Genomic DNA, 22,146 nt, shown 5'->3' with positions numbered 1-22,146 from the left:
TCGTCTTCTTCCTCCCAACTCCCCCATTCATTTTTTACCTGGTTTGGAGTGGTTTTCTTAGTGCAGTGCTCTTTACCTTCACCGAAGCTAAATACATTGCCACAAAAAGGAATGCTTGTGAAAATTAATCTTTACCTTTAATAGGCTCGCCACGTAACTTGCACAATTGTAAATGGTCTCATTGTAACGTGGCGTTGAGGTAAACATTCTGGAGTGTTAAAATGAGGAGGTACATGAAATATTACCTCAAGTCTCGTAGAGCCCTGGTGTTGTGGATAATTATGATGGTAGTGGGGTGGTAGGTTGTGGCGGTGGTGTTTGTTGAGATGGAGGAGGAGAAGGAATAAGAGTATTGGCAGTATCCACCACATAATGAAATACGGCAGGGCATGTAGAAAAAATTCCTAGTTTTCTTTAAAAAGTAAATTTGTATGGTAATGGCTACCCCATGTGAAACATTGCAGCAGCTCTCCATGTTTCAGCAGCAACTGCATTCAACAGTCTCATAGGTTACAGGAAACTGTCACTGTTGAAAAGAGGAGGAGGTCGAAGAATAAAACCAAAACTTTCCAAAAACAAGTGAATCCTCTTGGATTGCGCTGAGGTTCGGGCATGGAATTTCGAGCCTCGATCTTGTATACAAAAATAATAATAATAATAATAAGAACCTTGGGCCGAATCTCGCGCTTCACCAGTGCGCGTGCGCGAATTTACGTCACGTCGGCAGCGAGAAGGGGTTCCCCAACACGAACCAATCAGGAACTGCCACGTCACACTTATATGATCTCAGAATTCCTGTGACAGGAATTCGCGTTACACTGGCTGGAAGTCATTCGCTAGAGGCGCTTCCTCAGCGCTAATAATTTCAAACCTCAGGGTTTGTTCTTTCCCATGGTGCTGATTGTCAAGTAGCGAATCTTGTCGATGACCTTCGTGTAATTATAGGTGTGGGTTCCATGTTACCCCGAGAAGAGTTAAACGTACATTCGTGCAAAGTCCTCTTGATGGACACGTCCGCAAGCTGCTCAAAAACCGCCATCGTTGGGAGGTAACCAAACCCAAAAGCTACAACCACAACCACAAGCAGTGGGACGAGCAAAGGTAGAGAGGTGTGCTCTTCGCAGGTGAATGCCAGGCCTCAGTGTTTCTGAAACGTGGTAATGAATTCAGCAGGAGGAAGTACAAGCCTAAAGTGTCTGTCTGTGATCTATACATGATGGATGCCATCCTGACTGCATGGACACATATTGATCCATCACGTCATACTTCATCCACAAAACTCGTCTTGGCAGAGGGCGGAAGGGCATTCAGGCTAAACGGTCCATTTTCCCCATTTCATAGACTCTCGTGTTCGTGATTCCTGTATGGGTGTTGCAAAATAGAATTTAGCGACGGGACCGACACACAAGGGCCTTCTTTAAAAAATGGTATGCTGTGGGGTGTTTAACTTCCAATGAATGAATGCTAGCAGATGGTACAGTCAGCTTGGCGTCCCCTCCGACGGACGCGCACACCCGTCGCCATCGGTGCAACACCAGCATGGTAGTTTAAAGTTTATTTAGGAATTGAACCCAGAGGAGACTAGTCAAAGGCACGTGAGTGACCTCTGAACTTTCCTGTTGACCCACTTGTTTTAATTATATATATACATATACATATATTTGTATGGTTTTGTTTGTTGCTTGCAATGATACCAATTTGCAGTTCAAATCTAGCAGTAATTTAAGGTGTATGGGGTTATACCTACAAGGTGTGAAACCTCTTTGTCTTCGAGCCACACACGTGAATTTACGAAGACTGTGCGAATCCACCTTTCACTGTAATGTCCAGACTACAATATTATTTGTGTCGTCAAAGAACGCAGACGTCTGCATGAGACATTTCCATGGTTATGCTGCGTACGCAGATTATGTATGTGGGAGAGGGAGGTGCTGAAATGGGAATTAAGATTGAGATGATGAGGATGGGGTGGAGGAGTTCGTGAGAAAGGGAAAGAAGTTTGGCAGAAGATATAAGTTAAATGAGGGAATGGACATGTATGGAGATTATGGTTGGGGTTAAAATTCTGCCTGATTTGAATATCTAATAAATCTTTGGGTCCAAGGAAGGTATTTCGCCTTCCGGTCTGCAGCGTTCCCGGCACTATAGAAGGGCTGACCTTGCAGGGTGAACCTTCCACTTGCTTTCCCTGGTGATCATATCTGGAGGATCTCAGATAACAATTTGCTGGTCTTGATGATGGATCACGTGCTTGAGTTTCACATCGCTTGGAACGTTTGTAGCAGCTCGCTTGCGCCAATGTCACCGAGTGGTCAAATGCGTGAAAAAAGGGGTGGCAGTGTCCTGGAGTGACCTTTGTGTTTGCTTTTTCTGATTCATGATTTGAACATTATCCCAGATCAGATGACCTCGGAAACCGCATGGCACGTTTAATCACCAGGTGTTGATCTTGTACACCCATTGCTTGCTCCATGCAAAGCAGTCTGCTGGTACAGCCGCCCCCTCAAAATACCCCCAACGTAACGGTTGTTTGTAAATAGCGTAGCTGAATATACTTGTTATTTGGATTCTAACACTTGGTGGAAATAGGTTTGCAAGTGAGTGCTGACTTGCAAGCGAGTTTGGCATGAAGGTTCAAATGTCTGGGCGGATCAAACGTCCGATTTCAGACATTGAATGCTGCTTGCATAGCTTGCCGTGTGACGTGTACAATCCCTTGCCACACACGTTCAGTGAATAATGGTGAAGGAGGAACTCCGCTTTATTTCCAGCTTTGCCAACTTTGACCGCAGCCGGCCTTCGGCTACAAGCAATGTCTGCCACGGGGGCCTTTTGACCTTCTTTCTACAGGCTTTGTGTGGGTGGTGGTGGTGGTGACTGGTGTTTGTTGTGGTGAAGGTGGAATTTCGTTTTGATGTCTCTAGATTTCTCACTTTCCATGAAATGTCCGTTCTTCCAACCAGATTCCCAAGGATGAACACATTCTGCGTTTCCTGCGTGCCCGAGACTTCAGCTTTGAGAAAGCCAAGGAGTTGATGTGTCAGTCGTTGAGCTGGCGGAAGCAGTATCAGGTGGATTACGTTCTGGAGACCTGGACCCTACCAACCGAACTCGCAGAGTACTATACTGGTGGCTGGCACCATCAGGACAAAGGTGAAGGCCTACATCCAATTTATACCTGGCTATGTCATTGTGTTGCTTTTACATGGACAAAGCTCTCATTTATCGACATGCATGTTTTCAGATGGCCGCCCATTGTACATCCTTCGTCTTGGACAGATGGACACCAAGGGGTTGCTTAAGGCACTTGGCGAGGAAGCCCTTTTGCGACACGTGAGTTTTGTTTGTATGATTCTGTTTCCATGGTTCGTTTTGCGATTCAGTGACGCCACCAGTGATGGCGTTTAATCATTTTGTGGGATGGTTGCAATTTTTTCATTGTCGTCCGAGGACATTGCTCCCATAGCTGAGTAATTGCCCAGGCAGGCAGGTATGCTTGGTATGGCGGCACAGCAATAACATCTCTCCCTTGTGGCGTTAAACCATTTGGTTGCCTAGCTGCCAGGCCAATGCTGCGGAACAGATCGGGTTGTTATGATCAACTGAACAGCATCGACACATTTAGCGAATGTTACAGCAGGAGGGGATGGTCTGGCCTGTAATTTGTTGACGCATTTTAGGTGTGGTTATAATAACTAAGGCAAATGTTTTGTGTTTTGTTGTTGACACACATTGTATTTTTCGAAACATATAATGAAAATAAACTTGATTATATATATATATATATATATATATATATATATATATATATATATATATATATATATATATATATATATATATATATATATATATTGAAACCTTGACTTACGAGTTTAATTCGTTCTGTGACCGAGCTCGTAACTCAATTTGCTCGTTTCTCAAATTAAATTTCCCCATTAAAATGAATTGAAATGCTATTAATCCGTTCCAGCCCCCCAAAAACCACACCAATTTTTTTTGAAATATACAGTATACTAGCGGGGTCACCCGTGGGAATCCCACGGGCATGGATGTGTGTGACATTTCGACATATTGAGTTAGATGCTGCACCTGCACATTCAGTTATATAAAATGGTTACTGGCAATAATTGATCACATCCACAAATGATGTAATCCACACAATTTATGTACTTTACATAACGTTAATAGGAATACATACATGCCCGTGTAGATGGGAAATACAGTTTGTTTGAAAGAAATCACAAATATCAGAAGAAAGTTTTAAAAATTTAGAACTATTCTCACTCAGAGTTAAACAACACCGTAATATTATGCGGTTGCTTCAACGTTTTCGTTGAATTATATGTCATCATTGTGAGATTTTTTTGGAATTTTTTTTTTTGAAATGAGATTTTTAGGCAAAACGGCAAAAAAGCATCAGAACAGCTGTGAAACAACATCAAAACAGCAGTGAAAAAGCATCAAAACAACAGTGGAAAGCGTCAAAACAGCAGTGAAAAAGCATCAAAACAGCTGAAAAAGCATCAAAACAGCAGTGAAAAAGCATCAAAACAGCAGTGAAAAAGCATCAGAACAGCTGTGAAAAAACAGCACTGAAAAAGCATCAAAACAGCAGTGAAAAAGCATGAAAACAGCAGTAAAAAGCATCAAAACAGCAACAATAGTCCGGTGATTTTTCAATCACCGCAACTAAATGTGTCGGAGTAATTAACTATTTTCCTTCGTGACCTCCTTTTGTTGCCTGAATGGTGTCACTGCAGGACCTCCGGGTAAACAACATTACGGGTGAAGATTCCACTGCGGCCATCAATTTTTCCCTGTTGGCCATTACTGACTACCTTTACCTTGACATCCTCAAATCGTTTAGCACGCGACAATGCAACATATAATTGGCCATGGCTGAAGACGGGTTCTGGTAGGTAAATCCCAACTTTGTGTAATGTTTGACCTTGACTCTTGTTTATTGAGAAAGAGAATGCCACACGAACTGGAAATTGATGGCGTTTGAGTACGAATGGTAGTGTTGTATCGGAAGGTGCAATACTAATCCTGGGTAAAAATGTGCGTGTTCCTTTGTGACTGCCAGAAATTATTTCTCCATCTATTATGTTTGGCAACAATCTTTTAACAACCAATCTTGCACCATTGCACAGTCCCTGTTTCGGATCAAAGTTACGGAGTAACATGATGACAGCACCATCTTTGAGACGAAGTTTGTGCAATGGCATTCCAGAAGGAGTTAATTGATTTAGGAATTCCATAGGATAATTTAGTGCCTCTTCAGGGTCATCACAGACAATGGAATCAGCGCTGAAGTACGTCTTTTCTTCCCCAGGAAATGCATCCAGTATCTCATCGTTGATCACAAATGTGGATTCATTCTTTGGACACAACACGGCTCGTTGTGCCAGCGCATCATAGTTTGAATGGATTTCGTTCAAATTACCAAAAACAGCCTCTGCTAAAGACATGTTGTCTTCTACACAGATACGATCAGGCAGTCGTATTAAATCTGAGTCAGGAATTGTTTCCACAGTCCCATTTCCAACCGACAGTAACCATTTTGAGAATTCTTCGTCATCATTAGCTCTCATGTTTGATTTTAAGTTCAGCAGTTTGAACTTTGGCCACAACTTGCTACGCTTGATGCATGTGGCGATGATTGCTGCAGGTGCAGCGCGAGGTACAACGGGCAAAACCTGCCTGAAGTCCCCACCAAGAAGTAAGACCTTTCCACCAAAAGGAATGTTGTTGCTGGTTACATCCCGGAGACATCGATCAACAGCCGCTAAAGCATATGCTGGAGCCATAGGTGCTTCATCCCAAATGAATAGGTTGGCCTTCCTTAGAGTATCTGCATCTTTACTCGTAGGTGATATGTTGCATGTGGAGTTTTCCAAAATGGGCACTGGCAATTTAAATCGATGGTGCGATGTACGGCCCCCTGCTAGCAATGTTGCTGCAATGCCCGAGTACGCCATTGGAAGAACCAAACGACACTGGCCTTGCAAGATGTGCAGAAGCGTATTATAGAGAAAGGTCTTGCCACTTCCGCTCGGTCCATCAACGAAAAACAACCGGTTGCCTGTGTACTGGTCCCTACAATGAACGGCCTGTAGGACCTCATCTACAATTTTGATTTGGTCATCATTTAGTAGTTGTCTGTTGTTTTCACCTTTTTCATGTTCATCTCCCGGTACATACTGATAATCATCGCTCGAAAGATCTTCAACAGTGTCTGGAGGTACTGGTAACTGAAATGCTTCCAAGGTCTGTCCATGTCTCAGGAGGAAGGACTGTATTTCTCGCAATGCCATGAAAATACTTTGTTCCAAGATATGGCCGCTGTGCACAAAATCTTCGCAAAGGTCGTTTTTATATTTTTCCCACAGTGCCGACGTGTCTGTTGGTGTGCAGAATATGCATAGGGTTGCAAAAAGAGATCTCAATTGTTGTGGCATGGCAAAGATAACTCCATCAGCTAAGGACCTGTCCCATTCTGTATCATCTTCTGTTAAATGTAATTTCCTGGCTGCATCCTTGTATGTTTCACAAACTGCTCCATCTACGGTTCTGAGATCTTCAAATGATGTTTTAGCAGGGCAGTGCAGCAGGAGTACACGAAGATGAAAGCGCTCAATGTCCATAGGGCTTGCCGAAACCATGCGTCCGATAACCTTGTTGCCGCCCCGGCGTCGAAGTTTCCATGTCTTTCGTCCATCTTCAAATACGTAATATTTTGGAATGTCATGGTACAGATAACTTCGTGCCTCAGGGTCTCTCTGGTTTAACTGAAACCAAGCTGTAAGTGTTGTACCCCTATGTCGTACAATGGCTTCTTCCTCGTTACCATCCCTGAACACAACAGTCTGCAATTCAGGTAAGTGTACCGCAAGTCTGGTGATGGAATGGGACTGTTTGTGCATTTCAAATTCCATCAATCTCCATGCTGCCTCTGGGGCACTGACATATCTACAGTCCAAATAGGTCTTTATTTCGTCCACCTCCACTCTCCCGCGCTCTCGAATTTCGATGCTGGCACAGTCATGTCCCTTGTACACATATTTAAATAAGTACTTTATACTCTTTATGCTTGCGCAAACCTCAATGTTGATGTGTGCTCTGTACTTCTTCAGTAAATAAGCATTGAATGGGACGACATATTGGCAATCAACATCGGTTCCATGAACGGTTATGGTGGGTCCATTTGGGGGACGCTTGTAAAGGGCATAGCCATCTATGCTCGCAAGTGTCTCTGCAGCATACGCTTTTGGAAAGCCTTTACTGCACACTCCATCTTTCACACAAATCGAATGGCGATTTAAATTGCCACACGGACCATGTATCATGTGAGACTTCACCAAGGAATGGATCTCTGGTGACTCATTTGAATTAGGAATTTGTGCGGAAACAATTCTGTCAATGTCTTCAGCGGTACAAATTTTATCTTCTTGGCACAGCATGAGTAATATGTGGGCATGCGGTAGGCCACGCTTCTGATACTCGACGACGTAGAGAAATGCACGTACTTTGCCCAACACGTGCTTCTTCGTTATATCGTCGATTAACTCTTTTAATTTCAGATGAAACACGCGTGCCACTAAATCTGGTCTGCCTTCAGCTCGTTGGTGTTGGCCGATGTTTTCTTGTATCTCTGTCCATTTTGGATTACACGTGAACGTGATGAAAAGATCTGGTTTTCCGAATTTGCGAACAATGGCCATAGCATCTTGGTAGTTCTGCTGCATAGCTCTGGGACTCCCTGCAAAACTCGACGGCAAAATGACGATACGACCGACAGGACGTTGGTTATCAGCAGCAACGTTCTGGACGTGGTCCAGTAGTCCTCTGTATTCCATGGCTCTAAGGGTTTCCTGATTTTGTTTGAAGTATTGCAGTCGATTTGCTTCTGCCTTGCAATATCCGTCGACAACATACTGCTGGAACAATTTCCCCGAAGAATGGATAGTGCTGAATTCATTTCGAATAGCCAGTCGGTAGGCATAGAATTCACGATGAGTTACCTTGTTTCGAACCGCAGTCTGTCGCTGGTGAGGCATGTTTATCATCCATCCAGGCTCGCCATGTGGAAAGAGAATGGGATATGTCATGGGATCAATGTGAGAGGAAAGTGGAGAGAGATTGTGTAAGCCCTGGTCATGCAAATGAACCTGGAAATCCCTGTTTGCAGGTGGTTCACCATCTTGTCCACTAACGAAGACAGCAGCAATTTCATCAGCAGTTGGTATGTTGTAACGTCTTTGGTCGTCTGCACACAGTCGACGAAAATGCATTTCCAAGGTAGAAGGGAGGCGATCTTCAAGGACAGCTTTCCTGATTTCTTCCTGTTCACGCTCGAACATAGTCTTGTAACATGTGACATAAGGATTAACGTCAGATAGTATGTTGTGCAGTTCTGCCATCAATTCTTGCAAACATCTGTGATTCTCAGGTCGATTCATACGTTCCTTTGTAGCTTGAGCTGTATCCAAAATAAATAATTGTGCAAATTGTGCTTGTTCATGTACATGTGATGGATGTAATGGACCACAGCGATGGTAAATTTGACCGTGGATTTTGAAACAGTATGGTCCATTTCCTGGAGGAGATGAGATCTGAGCACCCATTGATGCAAAAGCTAATGCCGAATTGTAATTCCGGATATTGTCTCGGAAGTTGCGACATTTTCCATCGTCACCCTGATAAAGTTGTTGCAGTCGAGCAGGTACGGCAAATAGTGGAGGCAATTTAACTTTTCCCTTGGAACAACACAGTGTAAATCCATCCCCTTGTCCTGTTGATTCATTTGTGAAATGGTGTGCAGAACAGTACACACATGGTGACGTCATTGGACCGCATTTATGCTCTTGAACAATATTATCGGATACTTCGGCCGGATTCATTATGGCTGCGGTTGTATATGTTTGCTGAGCACTCCAACGTCTTTGTTGCTCAGCATGCCGTGCGAGTCTGTGTTGGCGTTCATCGACGGTCTCGTTCTCGCACCTCATCGTTGTTGCAGCAGCATCCTGTGCGAGTCTGTGTTCACGTTCGTCGAGGGTCTCGTTCTCCCTCCTCATCGTTGTTGCAGCAGCATCCTGTGCGAGTCTGTGTTCACGTTCGTCGAGGGTCTCGTTCTCCCTCCTCATCGTTGTTGCAGCAGCATCCTGTGCGAGTCTGTGTTCACGTTCGTCGAGGGTCTCGTTCTCCCTCCTCATCGTTGTTGCAGCAGCATCCTGTGCGAGTCTGTGTTCACGTTCGTCGAGGGTCTCGTTCTCCCTCCTCATCGTTGTTGCAGCAGCATCCTGTGCGAGTCTGTGTTCACGTTCGTCGAGGGTCTCGTTCTCCATCCTCATCGTTGTTGCAGCAGCATCCTGTGCGAGTCTGTGTTCACGTTCGTCGAGGGTCTCGTTCTCCCTCCTCATCGTTGTTGCAGCAGCATCCTGTGCGAGTCGGTGTTCACGTTCCTCAACTGTCTCGTTCTCCTGTCTCATTCGTTTTCTTGCTGCAACCTGTTCAAGTCTGCATTGACGTTCGTCGACGGACTCGTTCTCCCGTCTCATTCGTTTTCTGGCTGCATCCTGTTCAAGTCTGCATTGACGTTCGACGACGGACTCGTTCGCCCTTCTCATTCGTTTTCTAGCTGCATCCTGTTCAGGTCTGCGTTCTTCATCCATTTTGGAAATGGAAGTTTCCACGCACCGCATGAATTGTCACGATCCTCAATAGGAAGTGTCTCATAATTATCAAATGACAAATGGCAAGTAAATTACATTGTGAAAATTTAATATTTCAAATAGACCTATTTAAAGTGTATGCGCAAATAACTAATAAATAAAAAAACGAAGAAATATGTCTCGGTAATTTCCTGAACTCGGTAATTTCTCGGTAATTTTACTTCCGGCTAAAAATGTTGAATGAAATAAAAACGAAGAAATATATGTCGTTTTGTGACGACTGTCACCAAAGGTAAACGGTGAATTCACTCGGTTTATTCGGTTCGGCTCGGTTTAAAGAAAAAGCGATAATGTCGAAATGTTGACGTCTGTGTCATGTTCGGCGGTGTATGATACTTGTTGGCTGTTGGGCGGTGATATGGTGTATTTTTAAAAATATATCTCTGCGTTTTCCCGCGTTGCTGACACCGAGTCTAAAACCATGATGGTGAGTTATATTGGAGATAAAGGCGTGAGAGAGACTCAATGGCCTTGAAGTTACAGGCATTTGAGAATTCATTTCGTTCTATAAACGGCAACTTTCATCGGATTTTCTTCTCGTTTTTTTTCAACCGAGTCTAAAACTATGTTAGCGACTGTGAAAAATGAAATGATATATCGAATTTAAAATAGATATCGACACATTGCCGTCGGTGTCATGTTGGGCGGTGTATGATACACCATGACGCGATTTTAAAAAATATATCTCTGCATTTTCCCGCGTGTGTGGAATGTTTGTGGAAAATTAAAGATTTCAAATAAACCTATTTAAAGTGTATGCGCACATAACTAATAAAAAAAACGAAGAAATATCTCTCGGTAATTTCCTGAAACATATTTTACTTCCGGCTAATATGTTGAATGAAATAAAAACGAAGAAATATATGTCGGCATCATTGTTGACGTTTTTGTGACGACTATCATCAAACGAAATAGTAATATATCATAACGGAAAAGCAAAAGCGAATTTTTAATATATATCGACACATTGCCGGCGGTGTCATGTTGGGCGGTGTATGATACACCATGACGCGATTTTAAAAAATATATCTCTGCATTTTCCCGCGTGTGTGGATTGTTCTCAATTATTGCTGACACCGAGTCTAAAAGTAAAACCATCGATAAAAATGAAATCATATGGTGAGTTAGATTGGAGATAAAGGCGTGAGAGAGACTCAATGGCCTTGAAGTTACAGGCCTTTGAGAATTCATTTCGTTCTATAAACGGCAACTTTCATCGGATTTTCTTCCCGTTTTTTTTCAACCGAGTCTAAAACTATGTTAGCGACTGTGAAAAATGAAATGATTTATCGAATTTGATTTAAAATAAAACTGGGGGAGAGCAAGACACCACGGGCCTACAAAACAGGACTCAAAGCTATGCGAGTTAATAAAATGGTGGATATTTGTTTATAGCCACTCCCAGAATGGGTGGAGCTACTCTGCAAACCGAGTAAGCCACACCCCGGACAGACACCCAACAGATAGACAGACAGACAGACAGAATCATCTACGGCTATTATAATATAGATATAAAAATATCTCGCGCTTTATATTTCACCTGTATGCAGCATACAAGTTGGCAGGATGGCCTGGACTGGAGGTACGCACACTTGACTCTAAACTGTCCAGCCTGGGTTTGAATCCCGACCCAGCTATAACCTGTCATGTCGGTGTTTCACAGGCAGGGTGATTCATCAATGTGTGTACCGCTAAACTGGGCGCCCCGTTTGTGTCCCATTAGTTGTTGGATGTTAAGGATCTCACCGTGTCTTCCACAAAGAGAAGGCGAGCTATCGCCGGCACTCTGAACAAGTTGTGGCCTGGCATGCTCTTCTCCTCTGCCGTTATATACGTCCTCCTCGGCATCTTTTTCCAGAAGAGCCCTGTCTCGTCACAGTTGAAGATTTGCTGGGGGATGTATCCTTCGGCTTCTATCAGTTCGGCAAAAGTTATAATAAAATCTTCAGCTGCCTTCACATCCGAGCTTGCTGCCTCACCATGCCTGACGACGGAGTGAATGCCGGTCCTCTTCTTAAAATTATCAAACCATCCCCGACTGGCTTTGAATGACTCTTCTGATGCCTCGTCCGTGATGTTCCCGCCGTCTGCTGCACCAAATCCCCGTAAATGTCTCGTGCCTTCTCACAGATGATGCTCTCGGTCACGGTATCTCCTGCGAGCTGCTTCTCCGTCAACCACACAAACAACAATTCTCCATCTCTTCATGGATAGAGGTCCGGAGCTTTGAAATAATCTTAACGCCCTTGGCTGGCGTTATAGCCTTTTTCGACTCCTTCTGCTTCAAAATCGTACATATCGTAGAAGTACTACGATCGTACTGCCTCGCCAAGTCGACAACACTCACACCTCGCTCATGTTTTCCGACGATTACGTGTTTTATATCCAAGCTCGCTCGCTCGTAACTCGGATCTCGGCTCGCATCACAAAGCAAAAAATCGACCGAGCGACGGCTCGTATCTCGGAAAACTCGTAAGTTGGTGCACTCGTAAGTCAAGGTTTCACTGTATATATATATATATATATATATATATATATATATATATATATATATATATATATATATATATATATATATATATATATATATATATATAGACATAGACATAGACATAGACAGTAACACAATAATAAAGTTAATTTAGTTGTAACACTTTACCAAAACACCAGGGAGGTGGTGGAGGAGATGATTATTTTAACCCTTTCATTCTGAGAAGTTAATTATTTGTAAGCTTTCTGAAAAGTTCATCCCTCCATTGAAACGTTAATGGTGGAAAAACATCTAGCGAAAGTGACATTGTGCAATCACCATGACACTGGCGGTTCGGTTCCTTCGTTGTAGCAAATTAGGACCTTCGTTAAGCGATGAATAGGCCTAAATGAAACTATTCTTTGTAGCGAACCTTCATTAAGTGGAGGATACCTGTATTACTGCAGTAAAACATTGCAGTGACTTGCAAATAGATCAACACACATGACATGACACAAGGTCCTCATTTGCAAGGGTACAGTACCAGCAAATTAACTGTAGGGTCTAATTAATTGATTAATTTTTTTAAATGATTAAAACAAAAAATGATAAATAAAAAAAAGATTAAAATAAAAATGATTTAAAAAAAGATTAAAATAAAAAAATGATTTAAAAAAAGATTAAAATAAAAAATGATTTAAAAAGAATAATCATTTTTAGAAATGATTTTAAAATTTTACTTTTTTTAAAAATGATTTTAAAAATGATTAAAACTAAAAATGCTTTTTAAAATATTAAAATTAATCAGTTGCTCCAAATAAAATTTTAATGATTCAAAAATTTAAATTAATTCATGATTGTGTTTTTCACTTTTACTGTGGGTAAATTCACACAAGGTTGCCAGATCCTTTTGGAGAGAGATTGAGAGTGTGAAATTTGTCTTGATTGAAGAACATGTTTCAAGTATTTGACCAGCTTGTGATTTTGTCAGTCTGAAGAGAGGGAAGAGGCTGCGGCCTGCCAGTCTGAAAGATGAGGGTTCTCACAGCAGAGAGTGGAATCTTCGGCAAATAAATAAAGGGGCTTTTCCAGAAAGTCAGAGATCATTGATGAAGATCAGGAATAGCCCTGGGGCACTCCGGCCTTCACAGGGAGAGGAGATGAAAGGACTCTGTTGAGTGCCTTGGCTACGAGAGTAGAGGAAATCAGTAAGCCACGTGTTAAGTTGGCCTTGGCTGCCACAAGCAGAGAGTTTGGAGAGTAAGGCAGGATGACAGTGTATCAAAAGCACGAGATATGTCCAGAGAGACTGCCCTGATCTCATGTCTGACATTGAGGCCCTCCATCCATTGTTGGGTGAGTAGAGGAGGGTGACAAGTCCAACGTGGAGTGACCTGGTCTGAAACTAAATTGGTGACCTGGTATAAGGCTGTTGGAGAAAAGGAAGGATTTTATATCAACTGCGTTGATGGATTCCATGACCTTGCTGATGATTGGAAGTACAGTGATAGGTCTGTAGTTGAGGGGATCCGTTTTTGCACCATTTTATGTAGTGCAGTCATGTAGGTGCATTTCCAAGCAAATGCAAGAATACCTAGCGCAAATGACAGTGAAAAAAAAAATCAGAGGATGTGAAAGAGCAGCAAAGCAGATTTTGGGATATGTGAGCTGATGTCATCCAGCCCATTAGGAGTCAGAGTCGAGGGTTGAAAAAAACCTTCTCCACCGTCTGGGGTGGAAAATACACAGGGTTCAGGAGTTGGGTTCCACTGGGAAGGATAGGTACCAAGAGTGAGGGGTTGGGGACACAAGATTTCGGCCTTCTCTCTAGTGGAGTCGGCTGTGGTGCCATTTGAAGTGAGGGAAGGGATGGAAGGGGAGCAAACTCCAGAGACAGAATTGACAAGGCACCACAAGGTTTTAAAGGAGGGACACAAGTTTGAAAGTTCAATCTTGAGGTTGGACAAATGTTGTTTTGTAGCTCTCTTGAGAATGGACACACACTTGTTGTGGACTTTGTGGATTGCCCTGAGATTACTTTTGGTCGGATTTGTGATATGGGATAATTTCATACGAGATGGGATAAATCTGTGCATGAAAGAGTAGGTTTCTGTGGAGGAATTCCCAGGCTGAGTTTACATTAGTGGCGGTAGATATGGGAAACCAATCCTGAAGAGAGATGGCTGCTTGCAGTTCCTGCCAATCTGCTTGAGTGAAATGCCAGACTCGCCAACATTAATGCAGCTATCTGAGAACCACAGCTGCTGCCAATGTTTTTCTTGCACATTTTTTAGGTTTAGCCGATGATAACTCATTCTGGAATATTCAGAATATGCAAATATAATAGTGCAAGCTACAAGATAAAACCTGAACTTCATTGAGAAACTACAAAATATTAATCAATATGGATAAAAGTTGATTTAAATTATGTATCTATGTTGGAACAAAATGAGGGGTTGAAAGTGTTGAAAATCTGAAATAAAAAAAATGTGTGTGTGTGTGTGTGTGTGTGTGTGTGTGTGTGTGTGTGTGTGTGTGTGTGTGTGTGTGTGTGTGTGTGTGTGTGTGTGTGTGTGTGTGTGTGTGTGTGTGTGTGTGCGCGCGCGCGCACATTGTGTACAGTGCCTATAGAAAGTCTACACCCCCTTTCAAAATTTTCATCTTTTGTTACCTTACAGCCTGGAATTAAAATACCGGTACATTAATAATAATAAAAAAACCTGGAATTAACAAAGAAAAACAAATTTCAGAAAATTAGTAAAAAATACAAAACTAGAATATGTTGGTTGAATAAGTGTCCACCCCCCCCTTATAATAGCAATTGTAAATTAGCTCAGGTGTAACCAATCACCTTCAAAATCACACACCAATTGGCCTTCACCTGTTTTAAATTGTTATGATTCTGATTATTTCAGAATAAAATAATCTGTTCCTGTCGGTTTCCTCTGCTGGATAGTGCATTTCACAGCAAAGACTCAACCATGAGCACCAAGGAGCTTTCAAAAGAACTCCGGGATAAAGTTGTGGAAAGGCACAGATTAAGGGATGGGTTAAAATATTTCAAAGGCCTTGAATATCCCTTGGAGCACAGTCAAGACAATCATTAAGAAGTGCAAGGTGTATGGTTCAACCAAGACCCTGCCAAGATCAGACCGTCCCACCAAACTCGATGAGCAAGCAAGGAGGAGACTGATCAGAGGCCACCAAGAGGCTAATGGCAACTTTATGGCAAAGACTGGTCACTGTGTGCATGTGACAACAATATCCCAAGCACTCCACAAGTCTGGCCTGTAGGGTGGCAAGAAGGAAGCCATTACTCAAAAAAACCCACTTTGAGTCCCGTTTGAGGTGTGCAAAAAACACTCCGGAGATTCTGAAGCCATGTGGCAAAACGTTTTGTGGTCTAAATGCAAAACGTTACGTTTAGCGCAATCCCAACAGAGCACATCACCAAAAGAACACCATCCCTACTGTGAAGCATGGTGGTGGCAGCATCATGTTATGGGGATGTTTGTCATCAGCAGGAACTGGGGCACTTGTCAGGATAGAAGGGAAAATGGATGGAGCAAACTATAGAAAAATCCCAGAGGAAAACCTGCTGCCCTCTGCAAGAAAGCTGAAATTGGGATGGAAGTTCACCTTTCAGCATGACAATGACCCGAAGCACACAGAGAAAGCCACCCTGGAGTTGCTAAGGAAAAGAAAGATAAATGTCCCTGAGTAGCCCAGTCACAGCCCCGACCTAAATCCAATCGAAAATCTGTGGCACGACCTGAAGATTGCTGTCTATCAACGCTCCCCATGCAACTTTGCTGAGCTTGAACAGGTTTGTACAGAAAAATGGGTATATATTGCCCAATCATGATGTGCAAAGTTTGTAGAGATCCATCCCAACAGACTCACAGCTGTAATTGCTGTCAAAGGTGCTTCCACCAAATATTAACTCAGGGGGGTGGACACTTATCCAACCAAGATATTCTAGTTTTGTATTTTTAATTAACTTGGTGTGAAATTTGTAGAATTTGTCTTTCACTTGGAAGTTGTGGGTTACGATGTGTAAATAAAGGTGGAAAAGCCAGATTTAATGCAATTCAATTCCAGGTTACAAGGTAACAAAAGGTGAAAATTTTAAAAGGGGGTGTATACTTTTGTGTGTGTGTGTGTGTGTGTGTGTGTGTGTGTGTGTGTGTGTGTGTGTGTGTGTGTGTGTGTGTGTGCATGTGTGCATGTGTGTGTGTGCATGTGTGTGTGTGTGTGTGCATGTGTGTGTGTGTGTGTGCATGTGTGTTAAGTTTGTGGAGGGTAGACAATGATTACCTTAGAGCCAGGTAGAATTGTATAGGTAGTGTGCTCTGACTGTCGTGAAGAAGAAGAAACCCCATGTATCACAAGTAGGAAATTTGTTTAGACCGGATGTCGTGCAAGCGCGTATAAGTGTCCCCATGAGGGGGTGGGGTTATGTTAATTAGTTAGAGATTAATGGTAAATCCCCTGTATGTACATGGTCTCTCTTATTTTTCCTCTGTTCCTTATGACAATGCAGCACACACACAAAGCCAGGAAATACCGCATCAAACAAAACGAAATAAAAGCCAACCGGAACAAGACATTCAACTACCACTGGCACTGCCAACCGCCACATCACCCACCAAGCAGGCAGGGCTGTAGGGCCACGCCCCGGAGAGCAGTGATTGGTGAGATTTATCGAGCAACGAAGAGAGGGACTGTCTGATAGGAGCAGGCACGGGTGGTGTCGGATGACGTTACAGCCTTGAGTACAAAGGAGTTGGAGGGCCGACATTTGCTCTCTCTGCTTTGGGATTTCACAACGAACGGTCGAAGTTCACGAGCTCTTGGCTTTCTCTCTACTTCGGGATCTGGAGGCGAACGGTCGCCGATAAGCTCTCTTGGCTGTGAGGTCTGGTGGCGAACGGTCGTGCTCTGACATCTTCCACCCTCTTGCGTTGGAACATTGGTGCTGTGCAGTCACAGTTCATAGCGCTCTTGCGCTGAGAGACGTGGGTGCTGGTGAAGCGGACGACGAGGGTGCGCTGAGGCCTACTTCCCGCCAGGGCCTGTGCCGCGTCCGGATTACGCGCTCGGGGCCGGGACGATTCCCGACGGGGTTCAGGAGATGCTCAGAGCTACGCACCTAGTTGAGAAACGCACACATTTATTTTCACCAGTTATTTGTTCCCTTTGTCTGTAAACGAATCTGTGTGGGGAGGTCCCGTTTAGGAATCTTAGTTTTGCAGTGTGTTATTTTGTTACCGGCATTTTTTCAATAAAGCCGGTATTTTTGTACATTTGAATCCGTGTCGGTTTGAGTTGATCTTCGCAGGTGCGAAGACGTCTGGTGGAAGCTATCCAGGTAAGTTCGTCATTCTCCTTTCCCTCGCGTGGAAAGAACACCGCTATATTTAATTATATATGTATATATATATAATATATACATATATACATACACACATTACCGGTCAAAAGTTTTAGAACACCTCAATTTTTCCAGTTTTTATTGAAATTTACGGAGTTTAATGTCTCAATGTACTCTGAAATTAAGCATAGAACAAATAAACAATTAGAAATAAAAAATAAATTATAGAATCATTTTGTTTAACAAAATCTAATTTAAATTTTTGACTCTGCAAAGTAGCCACCTTTTGCAGATATAACCGCTGAACACACTCGTGTCATTCTTTCTGCAATGGAAATCAAATATTGTTGGGGAAGTTCTTCCCAACACTGTTGCAGAAGTTCCCACAAATGTGTTGCACTTATACGTTGCTTTGCTTTCACCCTTCTGTCCAGTTCATCCCAAACCAGCTCGATGGGGTTTAAGTCTGGAGACTGTGCTGGCCATTCCATGATTTGAAGCCTACCGTCTTGTTCTTTTCCTCGAAGGTAGTTTTGACATAGCCTGGAGGTGTGTTTCGGGTCATTATCTTGCTCTACAATGAACCCCTGACCAACTAGGTGTATACTAGAGGGTACTGCATGGTGCTGCAATATGCTGTGGTAGCTCTTTTGGTTCAGGGTGCCAGTCACTCTGTGCAAGTTGCCGACTCTGGATCCAGCAAAAGAGCCCCAGACCACCACGCTTCCTCCTCCATGTTTGACAGTTGGTGTCACACACTGAGGAACCGTCCTTTCGCCTACTCGACGGCATACAAAAACCCTGCATGATGAACCAAATATTTCAAATTTTGATTCATCGGTCCATAAGACCTTATTCCAGTCTTCAGTGGTCCACTGGAGGTGCTTCATGGCCCAGGCTAGCCTCTTTTTCTTATTTTGCCATCTTAGCAATGGCCTTCTTACTGCCACTCGACCTGTCAAACCTGCAGCTCGAAGTCTTCTCTTCACAGTTGAAACTGAGACTTGTTTACTTCGACCAGTGTTAGCTGTGCTTGAAGCTGTTGTCCTGTGAGCCGCCGATCACGCAAGCTGTTGACTCTCAGAAACTTGTCTTCTGATTCTGTTGTGGCTTTGGGTCTGCCAGACCTCTTCCTGTCAGAGTTTCCTCCAGTTTCCAATATACTACTTCCTGCAGTGCAATATTGTCCAAATAATGCTTCAGAGGGTGTAATAACAGTCTGTTCCAATACTGCTTTTATACAAACAGGGGGTTTGTAATCAAGTAATCAGCAGAGGTTGGGACACCTGTAGGAATTGTTTGCATCAACTTTCAAGGCTTAATTTACTTACATTGCTGCAGAACAGCTGCAAGTTGTTAACCCATTACTTTTTCCCTGAAGAAGGTCTTTTTTTACAATATAACTGTGCAATTTATATTATTTTCCCGTTTTTGCTAACCGAAACTTCTTCTTTTTTAACCTCGAGCAGTTTACTGCTTACCTTTGTACCATTTCAGGTGATTCACTGGACATTAAACTGTGTAAATTTCAATTAAAAACTGGGAAAATTGAGGCGTTCCAAAACTTTTGACCGGTAATATATATACAGTCACGTGAAAAAGTAAGTACACCCCATGTAAGGTTTTGACTTTTTCAACATATTTCAACATACAGCTATTTGATCTTCATTTCAACAATATTGATAGATAAAGGTGATATAATATAACAAATATCATGAAACATTTACATTTTGTAGTCCATTGTATAATTTAAATAAACATAAATGCAAATTTCGCATGTGGAAAAAGGAAGTACACCCTGACATTTATCACTACTGCAAATACCGATAATTAGAATCAGGTGCACCAGCTCAGGTGCAAATGATTAGAACATCGCTAGAGAGGATCTTGGAGGAACCTGTCTTATTTAAACCTCAAACATTTAGTTTGGTTTCCTCTTTGTTGTTGAAGTGTGTGGCGTCACCATGCCTAGATCAAAAGAGCTCTCTGAGGCCTTCAGAAAGAAGGTTATATATGCCTATGAGTCTGGGAAGGGATTTAAAAAGATCTCCAAACAATTTGAAATCAATCATTCGACTGTCCGGAAGATCATCTACAAGTGGAGAAGATTCCAAACAACTGCCAACTTGTTCAGGCCAGGCCGCCCCAGCAAGTTCAGCCCGAGAGCAGACCGCAAAATGCTGAAAGAAGTCTCTAAGAACCCCCAGAATGTCATCACGGGACCCTACAGGTAGATCTTGCCACTGTTGATGTCAAAGTGCACGAGTCTACCATTAGAAAGAGGCTGCACAAATTTGATCTACATGGGAGGTGTGCCAGGAGGAAACCTTTGCTGTCCAGAAGGAACATCAGGGCAAGACTAAAGTTTGTCAATGAACACATAGGCAAAGACCAGCACTTCTGGAACAATGTGCTCTGGACAGATGAGTCAAAGGTAGAGCTATTTGGCCACTACCAGATGACATGTTTGGCGAAAACCAAAGACAGCATTTGACCACAAGAACCTGATACCAACTGTAAAGCATGGTGGTAGAAATATTATGGTTTGGGGCAGCTTTGCCGCATCAGGGCCTGGGCAGCTCACCATCATATAATCCACTATGAATTCTTCATTGTACCAGAGGGTGCTTGAGGATAATGTGAGGCCATCTGTCGGAAAGTTGAAGCTCAATCGAAGGTGGACCTTGCAACATGACAATGACCCTAAACATAGCAGTAAATCCACCAAGGAATGGCTCAGAAATGAAGGGTTCTGGAATGGCCAAGTCAAAGCCTGGATCTAAATCCCATCGAGATGTGGGGGGATTTCAAACGAGCTGTGCATGCAAGAAACCCCTCAAACATCGCACAGCTGAAATAATTCTGCATGGAGGAGTGGACAAAAATTTCTCCCAGTCGATGTCATAGACTGGTAGACAGTTATAAGAAACGCCTACTTGAGGTTGTTTCTGCCAAACGGGGCAATACCACCTATTAGAGCCAAGGGTGTACTTACTTTTTCCACATGCGAAATTTGCATTTATGTTTATTTAAATTATACAATGGACTACAAAATGTAAATGTTTCATGATATTTGTTATATTATATCACTTTTATCTGTCAATATTGTTGAAATGAAGATCAAATAGCTGTATGTTGAAATATGTTAAAAAAGTCAAAACTTTACATGGGGTGTACTTTCACGTGACTATATATATATATATATATTTGACATTGCTGTATATATATACATCCCAGAAAGAATCTGACAGCCGAAAAAACAGAAATCGGGCGCGGGCGCTACTTTTGATTCACCCTGTGTGTGTATATATATATATATATCACATTGTGTGTTATCCACCCTGTGTGTGTATATATGACACATATATATGTCACTTGTAACTAAAACCATCATTACAACAAGCATATATATAGCTTTGCTTTTAGAAATGTTTGAGAAACGGTGTATTTTCCCCATTAGAAATGATGGAAAACGAGGTCCTGCATAATGAAGGCTTATAAAGGTACAAATAGTGAATATTTGTAGTACATCATATCCCTGTGCGTGTATCCTCCACCTTCGACATACAGTACAACGTGACTACAGCTTTGGTCTGACCTATAAATTTGCTGATGCACGTAAGGTGTGGTTTTGCACGTCATGGACTGGGCAGATATGTGTTAAACTCGTTTTGCCGCACATTGTTTCCATGAACCGATTTGAGTTTAGGACCTTTGCACAGTTTGTGTAACATTCAGGTTTATTCAGCCATGTTGAGCTGTACTGTTTCAAGTCTTTCCCTGTTTATGCGGTCATTGTGTTTCTCCATGAACACGATTTTGCTGAAATTCTCCTTCATTTTGTTGAGACACCGTTTCGGTTCCTGTTTGGTGTAAAATAATACAAGGCTAAGCGGTGTCGTGTTTGAAGCGTTCTCTCCAAGACTAGTAGATTGGCGGTTTAACTCCGACTCTGGTCTGTCGTGCGTTCCATGGCTGAGCAAAGGGGAGGGGTGGGAGAGGTTTGTCCCTAAAATGTCCCACTGACTACAGAGAGAAAAGCAACACCACAAGATTGTGCCACCGGCACCCAGAGCGCTCCAGGAAGTTGTTACAGGAAGTTACTTTCCCGAAGGTTAACGGTTGTGTTCGTCTCATTTTGAATGTAAAACTGAAGACCTGTGTTGTGCGGCGTTTCCTTTCCCCTCCTCTGCACACTTTCCTTCCCTTTGTCATGTTCCTGTCTTGTTTTTATTTTTCTGCGAAATAGTTTATTCGCTGTTCAGTCACTCGAGCAGTGCGCTGTCGCAAGAGTCTGATGAAGACTCTGTCATCAATTCTGCAACCAAAGATCTTATTCGATGAACTTGCTTTGTATTATACTCGATAACATCTGTTTAGGTTGTGAGAAGTCGGATAAGCGAGAGTAAACCACCTCTTGTTATCCACCCTGCAGGTGCTGTCCATTAACGAGGAAGGCCTGCATAGATGTGAAGATAACACCAAGGTGTTTGGAAAACCTATCAGGTGTGCACATATTTTGAATGGCATCATGAGAATCTTACTGTAATTCACCAAATGTC

At 42.7% G+C, this 22,146-nt stretch overlaps 1 protein-coding gene across 5 annotated transcripts in view; it reads left to right on the top strand.

The window, feature by feature from the left end:
* The window catches only part of LOC137426550 (SEC14-like protein 1), a 62,420-nt gene that overhangs the window by 25,148 nt on the left and 15,126 nt on the right, over positions 1–22,146 (top strand). For all 5 annotated transcript variants that reach the window (XM_068115169.2, XM_068115168.2, XM_078779315.1 and 2 more), the window contains 3 exons: positions 2,964–3,153; positions 3,245–3,333; positions 22,020–22,090. In XM_068115169.2, the coding sequence (XP_067971270.2) occupies positions 2,964–3,153; positions 3,245–3,333; positions 22,020–22,090 (350 nt within the window). The remainder of the gene's footprint in view (positions 1–2,963; positions 3,154–3,244; positions 3,334–22,019; positions 22,091–22,146) is intronic.

The sequence above is a fragment of the Myxine glutinosa genome, chromosome 5 (genome assembly GCF_964187855.1).
Source record: "Myxine glutinosa chromosome 5, kmMyxGlut1.1, whole genome shotgun sequence".
NCBI lineage: Eukaryota > Metazoa > Chordata > Myxini > Myxiniformes > Myxinidae > Myxine > Myxine glutinosa.
Note: the sequence above shows the minus strand (reverse complement) of the source record. Positions and strands in the feature narration are given on the sequence as shown.